Source organism: Melanostigma gelatinosum, assembly GCF_949748355.1.
Source record: "Melanostigma gelatinosum genome assembly, chromosome: 8".
Lineage (NCBI taxonomy): Eukaryota > Metazoa > Chordata > Actinopteri > Perciformes > Zoarcidae > Melanostigma > Melanostigma gelatinosum.
In genome coordinates, this window is record NC_136641.1 from 23046421 (window position 1) to 23072686 (window position 26266).

A 26266-nucleotide genomic window follows, 5' to 3' on the forward strand; every position below is an offset into this window, starting at 1 on the left:
TTTTTACAGTTAAGTATTTCAGTAATGCATTGATTCAGATTCTCCTCGTTGTCTTGTAGTGATAGTCTTGTCTTTGGGGCTACTCACTCCTCACACCACTAACAACACTATTACTTAAAAATAATAACTCAGAATGCATCACTTTATTTATCCACAAACATTTATATCGGGAACTTTTTGTTTCTCTCTCTCTCCACAACATTGGGTGGTTGATGCACTTTTACAAGTCATTCACTTAGAAATTGTCCCAGATCAGGCCAGATTTATTTTCAATTTGTGGTAAAAACAATGATTATTATTAAATCCCTGCATGTTTTAGTTCACCAATTAGCTATTTTCATTATATTTTTGGCAGAGTATGTTTTTCAAAGCGGACCAATTCAGCAGCTGATAAAAGCAGTTGAGGTTTTTTCAATTAATGAAGCACAATTTTTACAAGGGTTATATTTTAGTTTCCTCTGTCTTATTCTGTATGCAATACTAAGCCTAACATTGAACAACTTTAGACGCCTTACACCATCTGGACTTCCTCTTTCTGTGTGAGTAGATTCAACAAAAAACAAACAAAAAAAGAAGAAAAAATTGCACTACTTTTTTTCGGGATGGTTGCTTTGTGATGCAATAACTGCACTAAATATATTAACCGTGTATCCACCAGACTACCACAGCGTGCTAGCGTGACCTAACACGCCTCTTCCCTCTATTTATCAAAAGAGACAGCAAATGTGTAAAAAGTGAGACATTTCCTGCCTGATGCTGTATAGAATGCTTTCTATTTGAAAATAGATTTACAATGCTAAGTAAAATATGACATAAAAACAAAATAAACATGACATTTTACGTACTTTTAATTGTTTGTCATTTTTTTTTGTCCCACTTTTACACAATCCACTCTTTAGCGGTGCCTTGAACGTTTGTACAGACCCAGGAGTAATGACTTTTCCTCTAGCGCCACCATGAGGTTGACATTTGTGCTCTTTAGTGACTATAGTGGATGGATTGCCATGAAATATGATGCAGATACAGATTCTCTTTAGAGTTGATCAGAATCACTTTGGTGATCCTCTGACTTTCTATATATGACCGCACACAGTGGTCAACAGTGAATACACACTGGTGATTTAAAAGCCCCTGAAAACATGGTTACACATTTCTGTAAATTCAAAGCAAAATGAGCAAATATCTAAATTAAAGTTCAGCAAAAAATGACTCAAGAGTTTACTACACAAAAACCCGTCTAATCTACTTTTTCAGGACTGTGTAGTTTGACCAGATTTAATCGACAGCCTCGGAACTCATCACATCTGGATTTTAATATGTGAGAAAGGACAAATGCAAAAACAATCTCATTAAAAAATATCAATAACCGTTTCAACTTTGGCAGAAAACGCATCCATGTTTGAAGTGGAGCTTCATCACCCTCAGTCAGAAGCTGACAGAGGAAATGTGTTTTCAGAGCCTTTAAAACAAAGATGGTGGTTGGCAGCTGTTGTCTGTGAGAGATACTCTCACTGGTTATTCACACGGAGGTAAAAAAAAACAAAATAAATACCTTTAAACATCAGGCAGCAACTCTGATTAAAAGCCTTTATTGGTTACATGGCTTGTTCAGAAATATAATTAATCAGGTTTGGCAGCTAAATTAAAGAACATACTGTTCATGAATACAATGTTTACCTTTATTTACCGTTTCTAATTTATTGCCTTTTGGACCGTTTCTGATGTAAATGCTTTGGTTTGTTCATAAAAAGGTCAGACTCAGGAATTTGACTTGCCAAGCTTCACAATAGTTTTGGAAATCGTTTTGTGAACAAAACAATCTAAACTCCACATCTCTCCCGCTCCCAAATGTTCAGGCGCTAGAAGCTTGCTCTTTCGTACAAGTTTAAAGATCTAAACCCTTTTTCTGCATCCCAACATTTACGCATTGAGCTCATCGCGATCGGCGAAAGCGGGGTGTCATTATAGAGTCACGAGTCAGACGTCACCTCATACAAATGTTTATATTTAAAATGACGACTCACAATTTAGTCACAGGCTGCATCTGAAGCTAAAGAAAATCACCGTCACTTCTGGCATTGGTCTCTTAAACTGTGAGGAAACGGAAATTACGGTCAGCGGGTAATCAATAAAAACATATCACGTACTACTCATCTACACTCACATCCTGGCTGCTATGTATCACATCTGACTGAAGAGTGGCATCTACACCCTGCAGATCAGTTACATCATCTCATCCTTGCAGAAGCAAAACAAAACGTGCATCATCCAGTCCACATTTACACTTATTTGAATGAATAGAAATATTCAAGTTCACACATCGATGACAAACTGCCCACGTTTGAGTCTTAAAATCCCCAAAAACCAGTACGGTGACGAGTGCTGCACCAGTTAACGACAACAGACTGGCTGAATAGAGAAAAACAGGCCGACAGCGAGGGAGGCAAGGTGGACAAAGAACCAAAAGAGATGGGCGTAAAATACCTGGAGACCAAATCCAGAATGCAAAACAGAGATGGTGTACAGCGACAACGTAAAGAAGCAGTTTGAGACTGCTGTGTGTGTGTGTGTGTGTGTTCAGCGTATTCAGTCTAATTTGTGTGGAAACAGTCCGGATGAATCAGGCGAAGATGGTCTCCTCGCGTCTCTTCTTGGTCAGGATGGTTCCGGGTTTGTGCTGAGCTTCCGGGTGGTTGGTGAGCTCCGGAGGACAGGTGGAGACCGGGCTCTCCATGAAGGCCTGCTTCAGGTCGTAGAACACCGCCGCGTCCTCTTTGGTGAGGAAAGTCAACGCCATACCGCTCTTACCGGCACGACCCGTACGACCGATACGATGGATGTAATCTGCAGGAGGTCGACGCAAAGGTGTTGTTACGAATGAAAAGAAGAAATAAACAGACAATAAAGAATAAACCAACGCCGAGAATGAGGCCTCTTACCTTCAATGTTCTTAGCCATGTCGTAGTTGAGGACCATGGAGACGTCGTGGATATCGATACCTCGACCAGCAACGTCTGTGGCCACCAGGATGTCTTTGGCTCCGGCCTTGAGGTTGGAGAGCGCAAACTCTCGCTGCTCCTGGCCTTTGCCACCGTGCAGCGTGCACGCATTGTACTGCGTGAAGCAGAAGACGACCGAGGTTACATCTTGTTTTATAACACGCTCACTATAGCAATGAATGTTAACGGGATGTTTAGCAACATGAATTAGCACTCAACACAAAGTACAGCTCAGGCTCATGGGACTGTCGTTACTTAAGTTGTAAATTAAGTATGAGACAATACAATAACAATCAGAAAACTTGAACATGTTTGCACCAACTCTCATGGAAAATTTAACTCAGTTTTTTTTTCTCCGAGCTTAAACTTTTGCTTATTTTAACGGAAACATTTAATGTTTGTGTTGAGTCCAGTCTACAGCGACTTACCCCCATCTTCTCCAGAGACTTGGCCAGCACGTCACAACCCTTCTTCTGGTTGACGAAGATGATGATGGGAGGCTCGAAGCCACGCGACAACACCTCCAGCAGCTTCTTCCTGCACCACACAGACAAAGAAAAAAAACCCGCTTAGTTTGACACTTTAACAGAGAGACACGACGTTCACAGTTTTTACATTTGCGTCCGTCTCACCTCTTCTCTCCCTCGGACATCAGCAACACCTTCTGTTCGACTCTCTCGTGAGGTTTGCCGGCAGACCCGATGTACACCACGGCGGGACGTCTCAGGTAGCTCCTGGCCAGTCTCTCCACAGCTGCCGGCATAGTGGCTGTGAACATGACCGTCTGAAAAGGTGCAAAAACAATAAAGCATGAAAAACACAAACAGCGAGAGCACCAGGCAGCAACACAACAGTCTTGTGTATAAATTATGTTTGACAGATGAACATACTTGTCTGTATTTATGTTTTCCAGATTCAAAGTTCATAATCATCTTCTCGGGGTCCTCTGCTTCGTCGGTGTCTGGTTTCTGATTGGTCACCGGGATGTACTCCAGAATCTTCTGGACGTCGGGCTCGAAGCCCATGTCGATCATACGATCGGCCTCGTCCAGCACGACGTAGGTGCAGCGGCCCAGAACCAGGTAGCGGTTCTCCAGCACGTCGATCAGACGGCCGGGGGTGGCGATCACAATCTGTTGGGAGGAGGAAAACGCGCAGCTGGTGAATGCGTGTCGTTCATCTTAGGAATGTAATGGCAGGATGGGCTTCCTGCCAAGAGACGCTGTTTTTGTTAAACGATAACGACGTCTGATCCAAGGGCCTCTGCATTCACACCAGGTATTAATAAATCTACTTTATCTAGACAGGATATCCAGATGACATGAAACCACCGTATTGTTTTTTTCAGAATATGTAAGGATACTTCAAGATGACATTAATGTGCATCTGAAAAAACTATTTTACACACATAAGTTGCTCAATATTTTGGCCTCAGTAAACAAATCTCTGATAATGCAACACGTCAAAAGGTATTTCTGATTTTGTCTATTGTTCTTATATTACTCTTGTTTTAAATAATCATGCTCTAAGTTGAGGAACTAAAATTCCCACAATACTTTGGGGTATAAGAGCAGGAAGTGTGTTAATGTAGAGCCAAACTAAATGAATCAAAACTGTAAATTATTCACAGAGAGTATGCGAACAGACTTCAGTGCATTCAGGAGGTTGCTAGCTTTTCTGCACAAGCGTAACAGCTGAATGTCTGCATGTCTCACCTCACAGCCCATCCTGAGACGGAAGCCCTGGTCCTCCCTGGAGATTCCTCCAATCACAGCCACTGTGCGGATACCGAGAGGTTTACCGAACTTTAAGGTCTCCTCCTCGATCTGCTGCGCCAGCTCACGAGTCGGAGCCAGGATCACGGCATAAGGACCCTGGTCCGAGTCTTCAATCCTGCACGAACAGAGGAGTGTAGTAGACGGTTATGTAAAGTAAAATAAAAAGGTAGTGGGACCCTGTTGGTGTGTTCACTTGACGTGATTTGAGTGGACTGCGTTACCTGTCGATCTTCGGCAGCGTGGTGATCCAGACGAGCAGTGGAATGAGGAAAGCAGCCGTTTTACCGCTACCCGTCTCGGCCACACCAATGATGTCACGGTTCTGTAAGCCAATAGGAATGGCCTGCCTCTGAATAGGAGTCGGATCCTGGATTTCAAGAGAGAAAAGTCATTATTAGTCAGATTTTATGTTTTAATTGAAGCATTAAAAAAGCAGTGAGGGTATATCAGTTTGAAGGTCAGTTAGAAGAAAATAGAAGGTAAAATAACACCACCACACACGTCAAGTGGGTCATATGTGACAATTGAGAGCGATCATTGTTTTTACCTTGTAGCCACAGCTGTCGATGACCTCCAGGATGTGGTCGGGCAGAGAATACTCCTTCCAGTTCCTGATGGGGTTGGGGATCTTTCCTCCCTTGGTGGTGATGCTGTAGTCCTCTCTGAAGATTCGCCAGTCTCTGTCCGTCATCTCGTCCAGCTTCTTCTGAGACCAATGTCTGTCGTCCCAGCGCTGCTTCGCTTCCTTCTTACGCATCTTCTTCAGCCTCACCCTGAGAGGAGAAGAGAGTTAGAATAATCGTGTATACTTCTGACGTTTTTGGACTGCATAAACATTATTATCTACCTTCCAGTCAGCTCTACTTATATACACGCAGTGTTACCATTTCGTATTAGGTTTACAAACGTAAAGATGCTTTTGTTTGACTCACTCCTCCTGCTCCTTCTCTTCCAGCGTGCGTCTGTTCTCCATCAGGTCTCCGTAGAAGTGTGACTGATCTCTCTTCTGCTGCTTCAGGTCGATGCCGGCGATGAAGCCTCGCCCGTACAGCTGCACGTGGTGCTTCTCTTTGTAACTGGGAGACAGATTGGGGAACATCACGTTGTTGAGACTGGTGCACATTCATTAAAAAAACAACAACACCTGCTTCAATTCAGGGGATGCAATGTGCTGGCGTTTGCTCACATCGGGTTGTAGTCGACTGAGGTGTCTTCAGAAGCGTCCCACTCAAACACAAACTTCCTGTCATTCAGGTGGCGAGTTCTCCGGCGTTTCTTGAGCCCGCCAAGGTAACGCTCCTTTAAAAGTATTTAATTTGGTAAATTACATGATTCAAATGTTTAGTGTTAATGAACAGGTGTTTAAGAAGGACGACATTTTGATGTTTGCGACGCTTGAATACCAAAAGTTTACAAGTAAACTAGACACATCAGTTTTTAAGCTTTTGCTATTAGGACACAATACATTACATTGTTGGCTTCATCTCTTTAAGTTCTGGTTTTTATCGTTCAGGCAGAGGTGACACACTATTACACTTTGCTACGTTGTTTTTTTAAGAGATGACAGAACATTTGCCACAACAGTCATTTGATATCTGAATTTATGACGTTTGCGGGCGTGGGCGACTTTTCCTCAATTTAAATACATTTGTAAATACATTGACGAGCGCAAGCTCGAACCTCCTTACGCGATGACGTGTTAATGTCTCAGTGTATTTGACTTGGTGCTGTTAATTATTGTGACGGCATTGAATTGAGACATGTGCCACATTTCTTTTAGTTTTACATCTTGCTCTCCTGTCATCATAAACGTTCCCATTGGGAATGTTGGTGTTTACATGTTTCTGACCTCCCTTCATTTTCTCACCCAAAACTAATTTCACACTGAGCTGATTGAAAATCATAAACTAGAAGGAGAAGCATCTCTTTGTTTCTATTTAAAATTTTTGAAGTAATTTCTCCGGAAGGGATTGAAATGACGAGAGGACCGGGGAGATTGGCGATCCGAATCAGGCTTTAGACTCGACATATAAAGTTGCCGGTCACCGCCACCATTTCCTCTGCTCTCCTAAATTTCCTCTTAGGCTTACCTTGATGGCGTGGAGTTCTTTGCTTTTATCTTTCTCCTCTCTGAGCTTTTGTCTTCCATCATCGTCTTCATTCCCATTGCTCTCTCGCTCCATTCGTTCTCTTCTCTCGCGCCTCTCCCTCTCCTGGGGGTCCTCTGTAAACACACAGTCTCGGTTCCCGTCATTATGCTTCTATAAGCTGCATGCAGATTGCTTAAAATTTAATACACCAGCATCTGATACACACCCATCATTTTTCTCCCCATGTCCTGGAACATCCTTCTCTTCTTCCTCTCATCTTCCAACAGCTTCCTCCTTTCCTCCGTCTGTTGCTCCCTCCGTTTCAGAGCCTCGGCTTCTCGCTCTGCTTTGGAGAGGAATTTGGGCTAACGAGGATAAAATATTTAAAAACAAATAATCAAAAATAAAATAAAATTTAAAAAAAGTAGTGAGGGAAAAATGATCTTGGGTTTAAAAAGGAAAAGACAAATGTGAACCTCAGGAAACTCACCTTTGCCTCTGCTTCCTCTTCTGCCTTCTTCTTGGCGAGAAGCTCTTCCAAAGATAAAGGTTGGACCTGAACAGAAGCAACGGGTCAAACATTAAAATAACCAAAGAAACGATGCAACGCCGTGAAAGATTCAGCCGAACCAGATCTTTACCTTTTCCTTCCTCTTTTTTTCCTCTTCTTCCTCTTCTGTTTTAATATCCTTGTCTCTCTTTAACTTTTCCTTCGACTTGGGTGAGAGACTTCTACAAACGAAAGTTAATTTAAACAGATGTAATCAATCTCATTCAAAGATAATCATGCTTTCATTATATATTTTACTCATTACAATGTACCATTTCCATTAAATATTCAAATTATATACGGAACTTTTAACTGGTTATGAGGTTATTACTTCCTCATAGCAGATTTAACTGACACTGTCGTGTATAAAACAGATTATTTGCCTTTTGTCTGGGGTAAGACATCCAACATTTGTTTGGTTTGTGAGGCACTTCGGCATAAAAATGCCATGTCGACTATAGCGGAGCAGTTTGAGTCATAATTAAAACTTGGACGTTGGTGTGATTGTTTGGTGGTGGTGGGCCAAAGACAGTGTCTCAACATTTACATGTCGTGTGATCTTTCACATACCTGGACCTTTTGCGATCTTTATCACGCCGATGGCTGTCTCTGTCCTTGCGGCCTCTCTCTCTGTCCTTATCCCGGTCACGCTCCTTTTCTCTATCCTTGTCTTTCATGCGTCGGTCTCTGTTATCATAATACAAATCACATGCAATGTCAACATCATTATGCAAAAAATAAATACAACAAAACAAGACAAATGCTCTGTAACTATGCAGGAATGATAATTAAGTCTTTAGTTGCCTTTCTGGTGACTTGGAGCGATTCCGCTCACGAGAACGATTGCGTTTGCGTGTCGGTGAGACTTTACGTTCTCGTGAGCGGCTGCGAGGTTTCCTCTCCCTGTCTTTGGTTCCTGAGGGTTCAGCATCTTTCTTATCTGTCGGGTCGGCTGCCATCTGCAAACAAAGAAAAATATGATAAAAAATATAAATGATAGTTACTTGACATTCACTAGGGTAGGCTTCTGATAAAGAATTGTACTCTATTACTTCTGAGAGGACATAAAGTAAAGAACAGCCTACAGTTATGCTCTTATGTGTATGACACAAAGTATTCTTTTAGTATACCTTCTTTTACACTACAACTCAAGCCATGGATGATGGTAGTTTGAGCCTGATTAGTGAAAAGTGTAACGTTTTTTGTTGTACCGGTAGTCTAAACATATTAACTATAACGCTCAGTGTCCGCATGCCAAAACGCAACAAAGTTTTATGTTCCAACATCATTGAACTCTAAAGTTCATAAAACAAAAAAAGCTGAGCAGAAGTTAGCTAAAAATAAAACACGATAGAACCAATAGAAAAGATAAGACATTATCAAAAGACCATAAATATATTAAACCGATGGACGCATAATTAATGTATAAGAGCTTCAAGTAACTTCTTTATTTTCGTTTTTGCCCAAAACAGCAGGATGTTATGATGAAATAACCGGGTGATTATTATCCACCTCGGTGTAATTAGGTCGATAAAGAGGCAATCATAAAAATTATGGAAGACAAAGTATTACAAGAAATGGTCACTAAACATGAGCCAACTACGTCATTCTTTAACAAACTGATTGTGTGGTGGGTTTGTATAATCGTATAATATAAAATATGATTTAATTGTTATGTTTTAGTACCGGTATTGTGTTTTACTTGAAAGAAAGACACATTTCTTATTGGGGACAATACAACCTAAGATACAATGTTAAAGGTTAAATATTGTCACGTGCTTATTTTCGATAACAGACCATGCACTAGTCTTTAAAAAACTAAAATAAAAGTAGTAATGACTCCACGGTTTAGGAAACAGCTCTAACGTTAATCCATGATAATGTTGCTGGTGTGTCCGCTTGAATTTTACATGAATATCACGTTAAGTTAATTAGTCTGACGGTGAAAGTTTGAGCCTTCTTTTAGTTTCACACCAAAGTTTACCGACATTATTAAGACTAAACATCTCATTTAGGACGTAAACAACAACACGAGTTACTCTGCAGAATGAATGCAGACAACTAGCTAGTGTTAGCATGCTAGGTCCTTACGTTAGCTAACAACTTAGCAAAAAGGCTAATTGTCTTCTATAAACGGCCCAAACATGCAAAACTAAAACCTCCCTCGAGTCAAACGACTTCACTTCATTAAACACAACAAGGGGGGTTTGATGTTTTACAACATTTACAGCTTACCTTGATAACTTGTCAAGAAAACACTTGCGATGTATGTACGCTTCAAGAAGACGCCATATCGCTTGACACGAGCGAATGCCAGCAAGGGTTTGTGGGAGTTGTAGTACTGAGCGTTCCGTACAAAGTGCAGACAACGGCTCTCGCCACTACATTTCCCAGCCAAAGTATTTTTCTCAGGGCCCCAATTGTTTGGTACATGAACAACTAAATGCCTGACTAGAAATACCATTAGGCGATCTGTGTATGACATTTTAGGCACAAACTATGGGCACAAGGTGGCAACCGTGTTCCATGTTAACGTCAGCGCGATACAGATTTATATATTTAATCTCGCAGAATTTGTATTATACATGATAAATGTGTATATTTTTTACAAAGGAAACAGAATAACCGTGAATTATTTTTTTTCTTTTCATTAAAAAAAAATGTCTTTATTATAGAAAATTTTGTATAAAATGCATCAGTGATATCAATCAATCATAACAACAACAGAAAAACAGAATGGCAGGGACAACCTCTGTATTCATTCAGAGGAAATTATCTATCTATCTATCTATCTATCTATCTATCTATCTATCTATCTATCTATCTATCTATCTATCTATCTATCTATCTATCTATCTATCTATCTATCTATCTATCTATCTATCTATCTATCTATCTATCTATCTATCTATCTATCTATCTATCTATCTATCTATCTATCTATCTATCTCTCGATATATCTGTCTGTCCAGTCTGTCTGTCTGTCATATAACAATAAGAAGAGAGGAATTATTAACTCTACAGAAAGACAAAAAAATAAATAAAAAAAATGAAAATGGCCTATCAGTCCATTGTTGACCATACGCTTTATAGTGCAGCCATGATCAGTACCATGATGCCACAATGTGGCATGAAGTACATTTGTGCGCGCGCACACACACACACACACACACACACACACACACACACACACACACGTCAAATAACATTAATTTACCATTTATAATTTTAATACTTCTATCTACAATATTTACTCACATTACAGTATCTTACAGCAACACATGGATGTCCCGCCTCTGAAAGGGCAAACAGCAAATCGTAGTTGAGTATTATGGGTTGTGTGGTCACACCCCGGATACATTTACAGTTCACAAACCATTTCTGGCAAAATGGTTGATGGTTGGCCAACCACCAACAATCACATTTGTCACACATGATTCATTTCACGTTAACTTGTTCAATAATGTTTATAAAGGTGTTATAAGGTACAGTCAAAAAAAACAACTACAAAATGATTGAGGGCTTGATCAATGGTTCTCAGCTGGGATTTGGGAGCTCCAGGGTTCTCTATTTCTTTGAGAGTTTATTTTCACTGTTTTCTGCTTGTGTTGCACTTGTTTGTACAAAAATGAGCTACGCTTACATTTAGCTTTTATGAGGTGTGTTTCAAAGTCCATCACAGTGACTCACTGGCTGTCACACCTGTTTCTCAAAATCTATAGTTCATGCGTCAGCTGTTTGTACAAAAATAACTTCTGTATTATGATATTTGCACTTTCAAATAAATCAATAGGAGATAGTTTGGTAAATATGCCACATCTGCAAAAGACAACAAAAACAAAACAACAAATACTCCTCAGAAGATGGATAATACATGTTAATAAAATATTAGATTTCATGAAAAGAATACATAAACTAACAGTACATATGCAGCTATATTGAGCTAAAGGATTTCCATTTAACCCTGCAATCTGCCTCATTATCAAATGCTCATGTGCTTTTATGAGTTGTATTTGATATTCCGTCACAGTGAGTTCACAGATTTTCTCTCACTGTACAGTTCATGTCTTTGCACTTCCGGTGCACTTGTTTGAACAATCAGCCACCCTAGTTTTCATACTGGATATCATATGCCAGGGGTCCATCAATAGCAAAACCAAGGTAGATGGAAAGATGGAATTAAAAGCAATGGAGAACATACATGTTCTAAAAAAGTGTCTAAAGGTGGTGAGACTTAACAGATTTAACAAACTGGTGACCTGACAGCCTTTTGCAATACATTACATTTCAATAATGTCAGAAAGATTTAAGTCTAGAATGAAACCCCCAACCAGCAGCAAAAAAAGCTCAATGTCGTGTTCTTCCTCCTCTTTCAGTCAACAAAGAGCTAAATGGTGCAATACTGCCACCTCAAGGACAGCAGCGGGACAGACTTCTGGGAGTTTCCAGTCCCTGAGAACATCAATTCAGTTGGAAGTCAATGGTCTCTTGCATTTTCATTGAAAATCAGTCAAAGTAATTGTGAGGGTCTTGTCCAGCTGTCATGCATGACGGCAGATTTTTTCCCTCTTGTGTTTACATCTGGAACAGGACGATGAATCTGACTCTGTGATGGGGCTTCACATGAACTGTAACAATTGCATTAGTAAATTGATGAATCGAGTATTAAGTAAACAAACTCCTGTCAGACTATAAAATCCTTCAATAAAGGTATGGCAGGCAAATGTGAATCAGACTTCATTCAGTTTCATTCCAGTTAGGAAACAAGTTCACGCTTTTTTGGAAAAAATTCAATGTGACACATAAAACCTTGTGTCGTCTATAGTAGTCGGTCACTAACGTAGCAATGTCCACGGTGTCCATATCTTCCAGTCTCCTCCAAGGAATGGGTTCATACCCTTATACTGTGAGTCAGTGTAACGTCTTAGTGTGTATGTGTGTGTACATGGTCCTGCAGACAGATAAAAGACATTTTAGATGCCTGACTACAGTTTGGATTGGCCCGATGCTGATTCATATTCCGGACCTGCCTTTTCATCCACGCAGAGATCAAGAGAGATTTATGGAGCCCTTCTGAAGGTGAAACAGTTTCAGTCGAATCAGATCAAAGTTGATGGTGGAGAATTACACACACACATACACACATACACACAGTGGGAAAGATAGGGTTTGCCTAACACAAACCGTACAAACACGAGATTGGTTATCGATCTTCTCATCTGACTCGCTGCAAGAAAGCAAAAAAACAGATCTTTCACCAAAATGTCAAAAGATTGCTTTAAACCTATGCAGACATAGGTTGGGAAATTATACCAATATGTGGAACGACATCACGGTGGCCACGTCTGCTGGACTGAGCCACAGAGAGGCAGGTGCCCATGGGACACATGGGGAATGTCAGTCCTCACCCAGCTGAGCCTTTGACATACAACCCCATTTTCCATCCAGAGACAGGAGTTATGACACTGTCAGAGCAGCTGTGGCAAAGCTCGCAGTTATAGAGGATGTGTGTGTGTGTGTGTGTGTGTGTGTGTGTGTGTGTGTGTGTGTGTGTGTGTGTGTGTGTGTGTGTGTGTGTGTGTGTGTGTGTGTGTGTGTGTGTGTTCGGCACACTCTGGCATATAAGGGAATGCAACCTATATGTCAGTCTGCAGACAGCTCATCAGTAACCAAGCAGCATAGCTTTGCAAACCCCCCATCCTCCCATCAGCCCTCTGCTTCCTTCTCTGTGCCTCCGTGGTGCTGGAGATGTCTGATAGGTTGATTGTGCGGCTGTGTGTGAGCTTGCATCATGTGCGTGTTTTTATGCGTGTCTGCGCTGCCATGTCTGATAGATGACGTGCTTATGTGGTAATGAGCCACGCTGCACTGCAACCATTTTCTCTGACTCCCCGAGAGGGTTTCAGATGGCAGCATTCTTCCCTAAATCATCCTCCCTATGGCTCCCGATCCTGATCCTCGAACGGTCTCACCGTCTCTGCTGCAGGCATGTATGTCAAGAGGAGGAAGGGACAAATGTCAAGACAGCACAGATCACTTGCTGCTGACCTGTTCATTAGTTTACATCAAATATGTCAGTGCCATACATGTGTCTTTGTTGGCCTGTGCGATCTACTTTCAAGCATGGACTGATTTTCAGAAATTCACCAGGACATGGAGGTTATATGTTTTATAAATAAATCAGCGGTGCAGCCTCCCGTTTTTTGGGGGGATACACATTTTTATTTTCTTTATTCACACTCAAGAAAAAGAAGAAGAAATTACACAGTATATAAAAACAATGGCACACTGATATAATAAATAAAACAATATATCTCATCCCTGGAAAAGTCTGGGACAATGGGACGTAAAAAGATGACAGAATCAGCCTTTGTCTGAGGACCATGGCAGTGCAGGAGCTCCACATCCACTATGTGGTCGTGGAGTATAATCATGCCTTGGAGCAACATGCCATGGATGACAGAAACTAATATGATTTACAGAGACATGTAATGTACGGGCCATTTTTTGATTAATGTGTGCATGTATCTGTGTGAGAGACTTGGAGAAACTGCAGATAGAGATAAGAGAGGAGCTTCGCAGACAGACAGGCTGGCAGCCCTGTTGGTTTATCCAAAAGACGATCAAACCACTGGTCCATTTTCAGCTGCAGAAAATCAATGTTGGAGCAGACAAGAGACAACATTTATCTGGGACTGGTGATGCAGAGTATATTCTTACAATTTCCCTGTCTGCTATCGTACAAAGGATAAGGATAAGGAGGCCACGAGTCACTGCTGTATCCTGTGTGCGATAGTTCAGGAATGGCAAACATTCAGCTACTTCATCCATGTCGTACCATCAGTGGGCAGAGTGTGACCGCAGGACGCAGCCACGGTGATCCTGATAAGAGCCAATATCAGGGCAGGGAAAGACCAAGCAAATACAGTAATGGAGGTCAGGGTGGATGGCTGGTTACATAAGAAAAGAAAAGAAAAGAGAAACAGAAAGGGAAATGGCAAAGACATAAGGAGTGAAGAGACAGGAAAATGCTATATATATATTAATGTATAATATAGTTAATATAGTTTCATATATAATTGGTCCTCTTAAACATATATATATATATATATATTTAGAGATTGTTGGTTATAGCTTATGATCTTATTTGTGTTTACTACACACTACGTCTTAAATTCTAAAGGTGCAACACAATTTAGTAAATCACACTGCAACCGTTACTGAAAGAGCTAACTGACACAACTAACTTTAGCTTGCTGCTAGGCTAACGTTACATTAGCTGGTTTGTATTGCTAAATAAAAGAGGTAGAATGGTCAACACTTTCATGACACTTGATCAAAATGCCGTTTAACGACGCTATAAACTGGGAAGGCTTTAAATTATATTTCACAAAAGGTTCTTCAAATGACTAAACATTATGCCCGAACAACGTTCGCTTTATGAGATTTCTCTCTCACTGTACTGAAGATTAACCCTGAACATATTTCTGCATGTATTTGATTCAAGCAAATACCTCCAGATTGTTTATTCAATATAGTTTTATAAAATGTGCCCTTCTAAAATGTTATTTTTGGAGGCTATAGCTTGCGATGCTAATTTTGCATTAGTCTTTGGCCAGTTTAAGTCTTCATTTCTAAAGGTACAACATAGTCACTATAACCATAGGAATGACTTTACAGACAAACTTTGGTTGGAGTACCGTGTTGTTCTACTTGAGCAGCCATAGCTTGGTTTGCACCAGCTATTTGTAAATCTTCCCCAGCAACCAATTCCATTTTCTTCAAAGAAAACAATACAAAGTGGCAAGTTTTCAAAATGAATCATGTATGAAAAATGATAAATGCGGTGGCATTATACATGTGTGTGTGTGTGTGTGTGTGTGTTGGGGGAAGGGGGATCCCTTAAGGCTGTGTTCATGCTCGAGTGGTATAAGATCCACAGGCTTGTTTTGACACCATACTGTGTGGCTGCCGTCATCTAATTGAAGGCCACACAGTCAGGGACGGAACAAAAAAGTTCAGGGTTGATGTTCACAAATCTATATGAATAAAAACCTGACTATTTATTTCTAAAACTGATGTCACTTGTATTATTTTGTAGAGTTACGGTCAATAACCACGATGAATAACACCGTAGACAGCATCAGTTGAATATTGTGTCCTTATTAGTGCGAAGTGAACCACTGTACCCTTGACCTGATAAATAAGTATATGGTATCATTCCTTCGTAAGACAAAATAGACAATATGCTGCCGAAAATTTGATAAAATGACCCAAATAATCTCTTGTTTTAATTTGGTACAGCTCCTTGAACTCATATGCATACGAAGTACCATTTTTTAGACGTGAATAAAGATAAAGAAATCAATTGACGTGAATTTACATTTTACGGTTACAGACAAATTTATCGTTCCAAATATTTGATATCCATTAAAGGTCAAAGGTCAGTGTAACTGTTACACTGACACTTGTAAATTAACTGTAGACATATAGTTAATATAGTTTTATATGTCATTTTCCGTCCTAAAAATCGCTGTTTTGGAGGTTATAGTTTATGATACGACATATACTACACACTACTAAAGTATTTTGCTCAGACAAGTTCTAAAGGTGAAACAATTAAGAGTGCTTCATGAACAGTGATCAGTCCATAAAAGGTCCAAGGTCTGTCCATAATAGCTTTAACACAGAAATAAACACTTGCAAATGAACTTCAGACATATTTATTCAAATAAAGAGTTAAAGAAAGTAGCGTATAACAATAACAAATACAGAATTCAGTCAATAACTTAAAGCCGTAACAGGCAACTTGACACAAACATTTAGTTTCGCTTCAGTAACATTCTTTTCAGGGACTTCTAATAAACAGTTTCAGTAGGAAGGATATGTACAACAAAACAAGCCCGTCTGTCAAAAGACGAGCAAGAAAAAGTGAAATGACGGGCTGTGTATCTGAACCAAACGGAGCTTGTTTGAAATAACGACTGAAGCAGAGCTACAGAGACATGTTTCAGACCGCATGCTGCTTCCAACAACCCACTCATGGCTGCTACCAGCGTGGGGTCTTTAAAACCACGTGGAGACCACGAGCGGGCCCTGAACATGGCCAGCCGTCACCTTCGCAATGGTCTTCTGTCTAATGCTACAAATAAAAGGTGAGGCACCCTCTCGGAGAGCCATCCCTCCCCCTCTCTCTCTGAGGAAACCCCGCTCACCCCCCCCCTCCAGTGTTCTTTACATCCAGAGAACTCCGGGCTTCTCGGTGCAGACCTACAAATCATCAAGTCCTCCATTAGCTGAGCTGTCAACAGAGGCTAATGCCAGAAGACTCAAGTGAATACAACATCAACACAACAAACAAACAAACACCAAAGACAAGCTACAGGCAAGTACAAATACCCAGAAGAAAAAGTTATTTCACAAATGGAAAAAGTCAAGATGCTTTTGAGGGAAGTTGACAAATTAGATTTTTTTAAAGCATGAATGGGAAAGGGGGGGGGGGATAACTCACACAGGACCAGCCTGTTTGTGTGACTCAATTCAAACTTCCTACCCATCATCTCAGGGACATTCAGTGTTAATGCAGCTATCCAGGCTGGAAATGGCAGCAGGTGCATCTTGGGTAACTGTCAACGATATTCAGCACCTGAGCTTGTTTGACGGTCCACATAGAGTGCTGCAGGAATGAGTCCTAAAACACGGAAATTAGTTTCGCCCTTCCGGTTCCCTCATCTTGAAGTCAATGTTTTGTTTGTTTTTAATGGGTTTTTGGTTAGATATCTGAAAAGAGGTCTGTGGACAACACAAGCTTAAAGAAATTTTGAATATGATCCCAAAATTTTGAATTAAAAAGGGCGTGGCTATATGAGACTAGGTTATCTGGGACGATTAAACGCCATCTGGCTGAACACGGAAACTCATTTACTCGCGAGTCAACCAATACAGCCAGCTCGTTGTGCTTATCCTCTTAACACAAACTATTCTAAGTCAAATTTTTCGACTTGTTGATTTAGATTTTGAGACTGACACGAGCTAGATCCGGTCACTTTTGTGGAAGAGGTAAGCAAAGTAAAATTACAAGTTGGAAGCTGGTTGTGACGTCATGTGACCGTGGTGTAGAGTAAAACGTTTTAATTCTGACTGTTGCATTTACACTTCTAAAATCAAACAAGTCGTGATAATTTGTAAAGATCAGCTTGCTGAACAAAACTTGGTGTCAGTATCATAAGCTTTTGTTTGCCACAGAGCTTATTTTCTGCAACAATCCCCCCCCCCCCCCCCCAAAAAAAAACATTGTAGAGGGAACCGTGGCGAAAACACGTCATCCTGCATCAATCTATTACACGTTTACAGTCCAAAGTTCAAATTGTAGGACTTTTTTTTGTTTTTTACATCCGTGAGGCACCGGATCATTAAAAAACGATTTCCAAGACTCCTTTTGGTACAAAAACAGTTTTGTTTGTCTAAAACAAAAATATTTTTATAGTTTATCTTTTAAAAAGACCAAGAAAAGAAAATTACTTTTTTCGCTGGAACAAAAGCTGGCAGCTCTTAAAGTACCAGGGAACAGTGACATGATGCATCGTTGATGTACCATCCCTAAAATGAAGCCGTGTGATTACTACCATTGAACACATAAGACTGCTGAGGTGATGGGTAATGGATAAGGGGATCTGAGAAAAACATGCTTAGATGGTCTTTGCATGGCCCAGGATGTTGTGTTTGCTTTGTCACAGCATGTCCACCCCTGGACTGTTTGGCAGCTGGTGTGAGTGCTGAGTCACACTGCGCTCCTTCAGACGTGCTCTCAGTTTGTCCCCCGACTGCCTTTGCAATTGAACACTCTGCTTTGCCAAATCCCTCCCTTCTCTCCCCCTTTTTTTCTCCACTGTCAGCTCTAATTTCCAAACGAAATACCGCGAGGGGTCGAGGGGGTGGGGGTAATTTCTTCAAGGACTGCCGTTTTAAATTCCCCGTGCCGTCAGATTTTACTTTTCATCTCGTCATGTGACCTTAAAGAGACATTCAGAAAAAAGAGATGGATGGGAAAGGGCACCGCGATCAGAATTTCAAATGACTCCCATCAGGGTAATGCAGTCAAAAGCAGTGTTTACAACCACTTGGAAAAGAGGAGGCACTGATCTTATTTAAGCTCTCATGTGAGGAATCGAATTGCTCTCTTTGCACAGGTTGTATTTAACAGATCAGTTTCCCACTCTGTCTCTGCACTGTGTACTGGTGATATGTCATGATCAAAAAGTCCAGTGTCAGAGTTGAATATAGAGAGTGTAGCAAACTTTTTTTTTTCTTTTTGAAGTAGTTGTCGGGGAGTTTGGGGAGGATGCTGCAAAGGAGAGAGATGCTCTGTAGAAACCGTTGCTCTCTTTCCCTTGCATACCCTTGGGCCCCATGCTGAACCACCTGCTTGTCCTTGCCCCGCCCCATTCCCCCAGCATGATCTCAGCAGTAGTCACATGATGGAGCAGCTCTTGGACTTGTCCTTGCTGAAGGTGGAGGAGAGCAGCTCCGACTTGCTGGGCAGGTGCAGGAGTCTCTTGGAGAGGCGGCGGACGGGGCTGGGTTTATTGGCGGGCTGGAGTTTGTTCATGCAGGCCAGAGCCGCGGTACGGAAAACACTGTGGATGCTCTTCTCTGATGTGAAGGCCGAGCACTCCAGGTAAGCCTCTGCTCCGAGCTGCTTGGCCAAGGACGAACCCTGCAGCGTGAAGGAAACATGCAAGTTGAGCTCTGGCGGATTGAAATGACGAGCCGGTCTAGACAGGAGACAGAAACCTAGAGGACGAAAGAGTCACAGGAACAAACTTGTTCGTGAGAGATGGGAGCCTGCTTCTGATTGGACAGCTCCATGCGAGTGCACACGTCTGTGCGCAGGTCCGTCTTGCAGCCTATTAGCAGGATCCGTGTGCTGGGACAGAAGTCCTGGATCTCTGCTTTCCACTGCAAGCAGAAGAGAGAGTGTCAAGAAACAGCATTTTGTCCATGACAGCGACAGATAAAGACTGAACACAAGTAAAAAATGAAGTTGGAGGATTGTGGTGTCCGTCCGTCATGTTCACACTGCAGCGGTTAATAATATGAATACCTTCTTCAGCGCACTGTCTACTGTGTCTGGTCGGCTGATGTCAAAGCACAAGAGCACTGCATCTGAGTCGCTATAGCACAGGGGTCTGACGTTGTCGTAGTATGGAGAACCTGGAGAGACAAAGTCAGGACACACACTTAGGAATGTCTTACAAACAACGTTGTGGGCATTTAGCTCAAAACAACATTGTTGAATAGAAACTAAATATTTATTTTTGAAGGGCTGAATCCAGTTGACACTATTACAATGTTCTATCTTAATCATCCTCCACACTTTCACACAGTACAAACACAAACAGTCACATACACCCCTGCCAAACTGATAAGAGAGCAAATCATTTCACTGAGCCTGACGCCTTCCCACTGACAGGAATGTTTCCAATAAAGTAAACTCGCTGAGTCATAGTCTCTGCACCAATCACATCTTTCCATTATTGGTCAATCGCAAACTTTATTTGCAAAACTCTTGTTTGACTTTAAAAAACAACAACTACCAGATGTCCTGTGAAACGAAATCATCATCACACTGTAGGATCAACTTTTCAATCATTTTTGTTTGGCTTCAGTATCAGATAAAGTGCCGAAATACAGACACCATGTCAAAGGCAATTTTAATAATTATGTCTATTAAATTACGTCCCTGTCTGCATAAAGAAAAAACAACATCTATATATAACCAATAGTTAGGTAATTGAACAGTATTCCTCTTAAAGCAGAAGTTTAATATCTTGTTAACATGAAGAAATGGCAAAGCAGCCGATTAGCTTAGCACAAAGACTGGAAACAGGGGGAAACAGGGGGAAACAGCTAGCCTGGCTCTAGGGTTGGATAGTCACCGAAAATGGCGTCTTTACTTTACTGTATTGACACCTAATGCCATCAAATGCAATGTTTTGTTTTTGGGTGTACAAATTGTTATGTGAAAAGTCACCATTGTGCATGTGTGACAGATTGCAGCAGTCACACTAATAAGAGACACGCAAAAAGTAATTAATGTTGCAACAGGCTTCGTTGCAACATTGTAATATACATCAGACCTATTTTACACATTTTAAACTTATATTTACTCGATGTATATTCTCTATCATTGTAATAGTTTTACAGCAAAACACCAAGAAAAATTACTTGTATGCAAAAACCAGAAAATGCATTTCTCAGACATCGTGCACAGACATGACTTCTGACACTACGGCCAACAGCTTTATTAACCAGACGGGACTTTAATAACACTCACACTGTAAACCAGTCCTGACATACACCATTCATTGCCTCACTCAGACAGCCTACCCTGATTGTTGCCTCATAAATACGACACTTTAGTGATGAGATTTTGGAGTGCAGGAAACATATCTTCCTTGTATTTCCATAAACAGCTCGGCTACATGTGGACCTTTTCCTTTAACTCCCAGGAAGGCCCCCGTGCTAAAAGCAGAGAGACAGGATGTCCGCTCTCTATTGTCTTCCCTCTGCCACGTAATCACTCCCCGCACAAACACTGAGATTTAATTTCCTTCTCCGGTCCTCAGGGGCCAAATGTGCACCAGGAGCCTTCCTTGCAAATGAAAGAGGATATAATTATATCAGGAATAGATACTTATAATAAGCTTCCCCCGAAACTAACCGACAATCCTGTTGTCTTGAGGAATTCTCTCCTGAGGCGTTAATGAAAATGTTTTTTACAACAATATTTGAACAACCTCTGGTTCACTCAGTCTGTCAGAATATTTGACTTAAATCTGTTATGTAGGACATCTTACACAACGACAATCTATCTATAACATCTCCTTTTCTTTTTTACAGGGAATCAAAGCAGCCGTCACATAACTATCCAGGGTGATGTAAGGCTTGAGAAAGAGGAGGCAGCGAGATCTAAAGAGGACACAACTCCGAGCACCTACCACACATCAGCAGCCCCCTGCCTGGACACACAAACACACACACAGCCAAACACCAACAACCCTTTCAGTTGAAGCAAACATGAGCTGAGATGCAAAGAAACGGCCCCCCTCTGCTCTCAAAGACAGAAAGCGAATGGATTTTACACCAAAAGAACTACGTATGAGATGAGGCTGTGTATCTTTTGCTGAAAGATAAGCTGTGCTTCTGAGTCATTTTTCATTGTCAGGGATTGGGGTGAACATGGAGCTGGACTTCTCACATCTGTTTAGTATGTGAAAGATTACATTTTAAAATAATAAAACACCTGGAGCAATGTTATGAGAGCCGACAGGATTAGTCGATTATCAACTACCGTAATTGACAATGTTTTGCCAAATATTCTCTGGTTTCAGCTTCTAAATTAGGATTTGCTGCTTTTCTTTATCTTAAGAGAAGGTACAGTGAATATCTTTTGGTTTTAGACTGTTACAAGACATGTGAAAATGCAAACTGTGGCTTTCGGAAACTGTGGTTCAAAAAAATTAAAATAATTCAAATGAATCGCTGATAAAATAAATATCTCGCAGCCCTAAATGTTATAAATAAAGATTATAAAAATGGAGAACGGAAAGAAACATATACATGAAGAGTGACGGGAACTGTGTTTGTGTGTGTGTTGCAAAAGTAAACAGGTCTTATGCAATGTTTCCCCGAGAAAGGGCGACTGTCCAGAAAGTTTTTACTCCGTGGGAGACAAACACACAAACCTACATCAGTTCAGTGCTGGTTTCACTTACATAAGACCTTTTTTTCAGGCGGCGCACACCATAAGGCAGTGAGGAGGTCATGCATATCTCTCTCTCTCTCTCTCTCACTCTCTCTCTCTCACTTGTGCCTTCTGTTCACAGCGACCGTATGCCACACACACATAGACAGGATGCACACACACACACACACACACGCTTCCACCCCCTGCATGGACGAGGCATTCCCCTCTCCCCCGTGAAACAACCCCTCAGCAGGCCAACTGGCACTGCTCAACTTCCTCTGAGCACGATGCCTCCGCCAATACTGTTATGACATGAATCTATACAGGATTGGATTTATTATTGAATCCATTTACATAATGTTTCTATATGTTTAAGGTCATTATATTAGAAGGACAAGTATGGTTCTCTGAGCTGTATGCATGAGGGCTGTAGCTAAGATAGTAGCAGATAGGTTTCCTGATTCATTGGTAGATCTTTTTGTCTGTAAAATGTCCAACAATTTTGAAAAATGCTGATTATTATTTCAAATTCCTTCCATATCACCGACACAAAGACAGAGAAAAGCAGCAAATTAGAGGAGGCAAATCGAAGAAATATTTTTGTTTGTTTTTACTTGAAAAATGACTTTATATGAATGATAGTTGCTGTGTAATTTTTTTGTCAATGGACAATGTTCTTGTAATGCCGCAATACCTTTATGGGGAAGAAGTCAAGTTTTCAAATATCACAAAAGAGAGTCAGATATTATATCCAAGGAACTTTACATACATAATTTATAACAGAGGTTATAAATAAAGTAGGTGTGGGGCATATTTTTCAGTCCCCTTTATCATGAAGACATACTGGAGCTGCAACTATTAGCCGATTAATCAATTAGTTGATAGACAGAAAATTAATCGGCAACCAAAGTATACTTTTCAAGCAGAAATGCCAAGAACTAGATGATTCCAGCTCCTTAAATGTGAGGATTTGATGCTTTTCTTTGTTTTATTTTTCATTGTAAACTGATATCTTTGACTTTGGGCTTTAAACTGTTGGTGAAACAAAACAAGACATCTGAAGACGTCACCTTGTCCTCTGGGCAACTAAAGACGAGACATTTTTCAAACCTTTTAGTGGGTCATGTCAGTATTTGCGGTGACATACTGACCTTTAACAGACAGTAGAATGATCTAAATACAATCAATAAGAAAAGCTCCTCACTCCGGTATAGATTCATCAATGAGAATAAACTGCTCAAAGCTACAATAATGCTGTAAAGTACAAATTGAATCCTACAGATGAGACTGAAATGAAACGCTTAGGATTAAACCAGTCAGATTTGGAGGCTTTAGGGATTTAATATTCCCAGTAATAGCTCAGTTGTATTTCTCAAACTAGGTCCTCTGTTTGTCTTTGATTGCGTTTTTTGGGGTCTTTTTGTTTTCATGCTAAACTGTGGATTTTGGGTCCCACTCCCGTCTTGCTGCTCAGGCCTGTTGTTCATTGCCGGCACCAATCCACCAATGAAGATCTCTCAACAGATTTCACACGAGTAAAAAAAGCTGCTGAACTGCATCAAAACAGGACGGGCAGATAGTGACGTCTGGGTCAACGCCAGCAACACTGTTTGTAAGACAATGAGTGAGACGGAGCTTCGTTTACAGTTGTTACCCGACTCCAGGCCGACTGCGTTGTTGTTGCTGCTGGGAGAGTAAACAAGTTCCACAAACCAGCCCGTGAATGCAGCACTGAAACCTGACTTCTTTACTCATCGCTCCACAAACAGGGACGCTTGGGGAGAATGTTAACTTGGCAGTGAGTCACAGAGAGAGGGGGGTCAGGTGATCACAGTCTTGTTCTCTGCCAGTTTGATTAAACTGCGGTAATAACAAAAATTCAAATAAATCTGAGCATAATCCTCACCTGATGTGTCCCAAAGGCTGAGCTCCACACGCTGGTCTTCAAGCTCCAGACATGCCGTGTAGTTCTCAAACACAGTGGGGACATAAGTCTACACATGGACAAGGACGAAAAAAGGTTTTTAATCACAAATTATAAAATATTACATTTGAACTAAGTCATCATTTAGAATATAAAATGACAAAAACAGGAGCAGATCAAGTCACCAGACTCAGTCAGTGAGTCCCAACTCAAAAAATGCAATTAATATGTTGTTATTTTAAATAAAAGACAAACTTAATATTTGTGCTGGATTGTTGACAAAGCAATAAACTACTAAAAAATGTAGTTTCTTTTTAATCAATTCAGCAGTGCTCAAACATATTAACCTACAATATATCAATGATTTTACAGCAGAAGACTTTCAATCCCAACCTGAGAGGATTTTATGAAGGCCAGTCTGAATTACTAAACCTATGGAAAATATAGCCTCAAATATCCTTTACTACATGCATGTCGCTCCGTAATACTATACGCTATATGGCACCACCATGGGAGTTTTATAGATATAAAATAGACGATAGAGGATAAGATAAGCCTTTATTGATCCACAGAGGGGGAATTTGGTTGTTGCAGCAGCACAGAGACAGACATCAGTAAAAAAATAAAATAAGTAGAGAATGTAAAAAATAAACAGTAAGAGGTATACAAAACCAAAATTAGAAGTGAAGTGAAAATTAGATTTTAAAAAAATGCAAATACAAAAATGCGAGATAAAGTGACAATGGTTTGATTGATAATAAAAACGAATGATAAGAATAATAAGAATAACAGGCCTTCGATAATAAGATCACTATACATTTAAATGAAGTACTACTGGTGTTATATGTCGCTCACACAATCAGAAACACAAAGAGAAAGAAAACTCTTCTCTAGTCTTCTGCTCCTTGAGGGAGTGATAAAGTAGCATGTATTCTTCCTCGTGGGGGATTAATAATCATAACCTGTAATTTACATCATCCGTATATTATCAGTTCCAATAAGAACAGCGCACATTCAACAGATCACTGTAGACGGTGTTAAAAGAGATCTCGTACCTCTGGATAGCAGTCCTTGGCCAAAACCTGTAACATCGCTGTTTTACCGCATTGGACGTCCCCGACCAGCACGAGTTTACACCTCGCTACAAACGGCTGCGCGAGTCTTCTTTCCTTCATGATGCGGAAGAATCAAGCCGGCAGAGAGAAAAGAAACACGAGTGGGAATAATTAGGATAAAGTTTTGTAAATCCTCTCGGTTCTTGCTCTTCTTCTTCCCCGGTCAGTGAGTGAGGCAGAGCAGCAGTCAATGAGGGAATCACTGCGGAACTTTATATTGTCGCGCCATCCAATGAGCGCTGCGCTGTGCGCGAGCCGAAGGAGGAGGAGGACGGCAGCGCACGAGGTCTCTCGTTTTGCTATATGGTGGTAATGGTGGATGGTGAACCGCAGGGCCATAGCCGGGATTTAAGAAATACTGATGTCCCCTTAATGCACCTCCTAAACACACACCGAACAAGACCTCTCATATTTATATTACTAGAGAGGAGTTGAAGAAGTAGGCTACTCAGAGCCTTAAGTAGCAATACCACACAGTAGAAATATTCTAGAAAATGTCTTGCATTCAAAATTTTACTGAAGTAAAAGTACATCAGTATTAGCATCAAAATAGCCTATTGTAAAAGAAACCTTCTCAAGGGACCATTTCAGAACCAGATATCATTATTATCACTATTAATAACTAATATACTATCTCTAATTCAAACTACTTTATAATCTATAATGATATATCTTGTTCTATTTGATGATAATATTCTGTATTAATAATCTGAATCTGTGACTAAATGTAATGTGGAGTATAAAGTTTACCTCTGATGTAGTGGAGTAGAAGTAGAAAGTAACCTACAGTTGAATGACTCAAGGAAAGTACAAGTACCTCTAAAATTGTACTAGGTACTTGAGTATAGAACTTTCCACCAATGGTATACTCAGATCCTTTACTGAAGTAAACGTATAATTGCTTTAGTTAAAAATACTGCATTACAGGTCAATTACCTGAATGTTACTTAAGTAAAGGTAAAGAAGTCATTTTTCAAAATGTAGACCCTTTTAAAGTATCAAAAATAAAAACCCAAAATCGAATTTTGGTCACAGCTGCAACAGAAACATTTACTCACTAC

The 26266-nt window shown here is 40.6% G+C and overlaps 2 protein-coding genes across 2 annotated transcripts; both read right to left on the reverse strand.

The window, feature by feature from the left end:
* Positions 1 to 1984: 1984 nt before the first annotated feature.
* ddx23 (DEAD (Asp-Glu-Ala-Asp) box polypeptide 23) lies at positions 1985 to 9729 on the reverse strand. Its single transcript, XM_079272967.1, has 17 exons — positions 9653 to 9729; positions 8222 to 8376; positions 7988 to 8104; positions 7509 to 7599; positions 7358 to 7423; positions 7094 to 7232; positions 6868 to 7001; positions 5964 to 6076; positions 5710 to 5853; positions 5325 to 5550; positions 4999 to 5144; positions 4715 to 4892; positions 3890 to 4132; positions 3632 to 3783; positions 3428 to 3536; positions 2940 to 3114; positions 1985 to 2844 (listed from the first exon to the last, which is right to left on the reverse strand). Exons 2-17 carry the CDS (start codon positions 8374 to 8376, stop codon positions 2621 to 2623), a joined length of 2412 nt encoding a protein of 803 aa, XP_079129093.1. The 5' UTR covers positions 9653 to 9729; the 3' UTR covers positions 1985 to 2620.
* Positions 9730 to 16646: 6917 nt separating this feature from the next.
* LOC306781070 (rho-related GTP-binding protein Rho6-like) lies at positions 16647 to 25376 on the reverse strand. The gene is made up of 5 exons (XM_079273736.1): positions 25146 to 25376; positions 24073 to 24160; positions 19521 to 19630; positions 19241 to 19375; positions 16647 to 19133 (listed from the first exon to the last, which is right to left on the reverse strand). Exons 1-5 carry the CDS (start codon positions 25263 to 25265, stop codon positions 18888 to 18890), a joined length of 699 nt encoding a protein of 232 aa, XP_079129862.1. The 5' UTR covers positions 25266 to 25376; the 3' UTR covers positions 16647 to 18887.
* Positions 25377 to 26266: the final 890 nt, after the last annotated feature.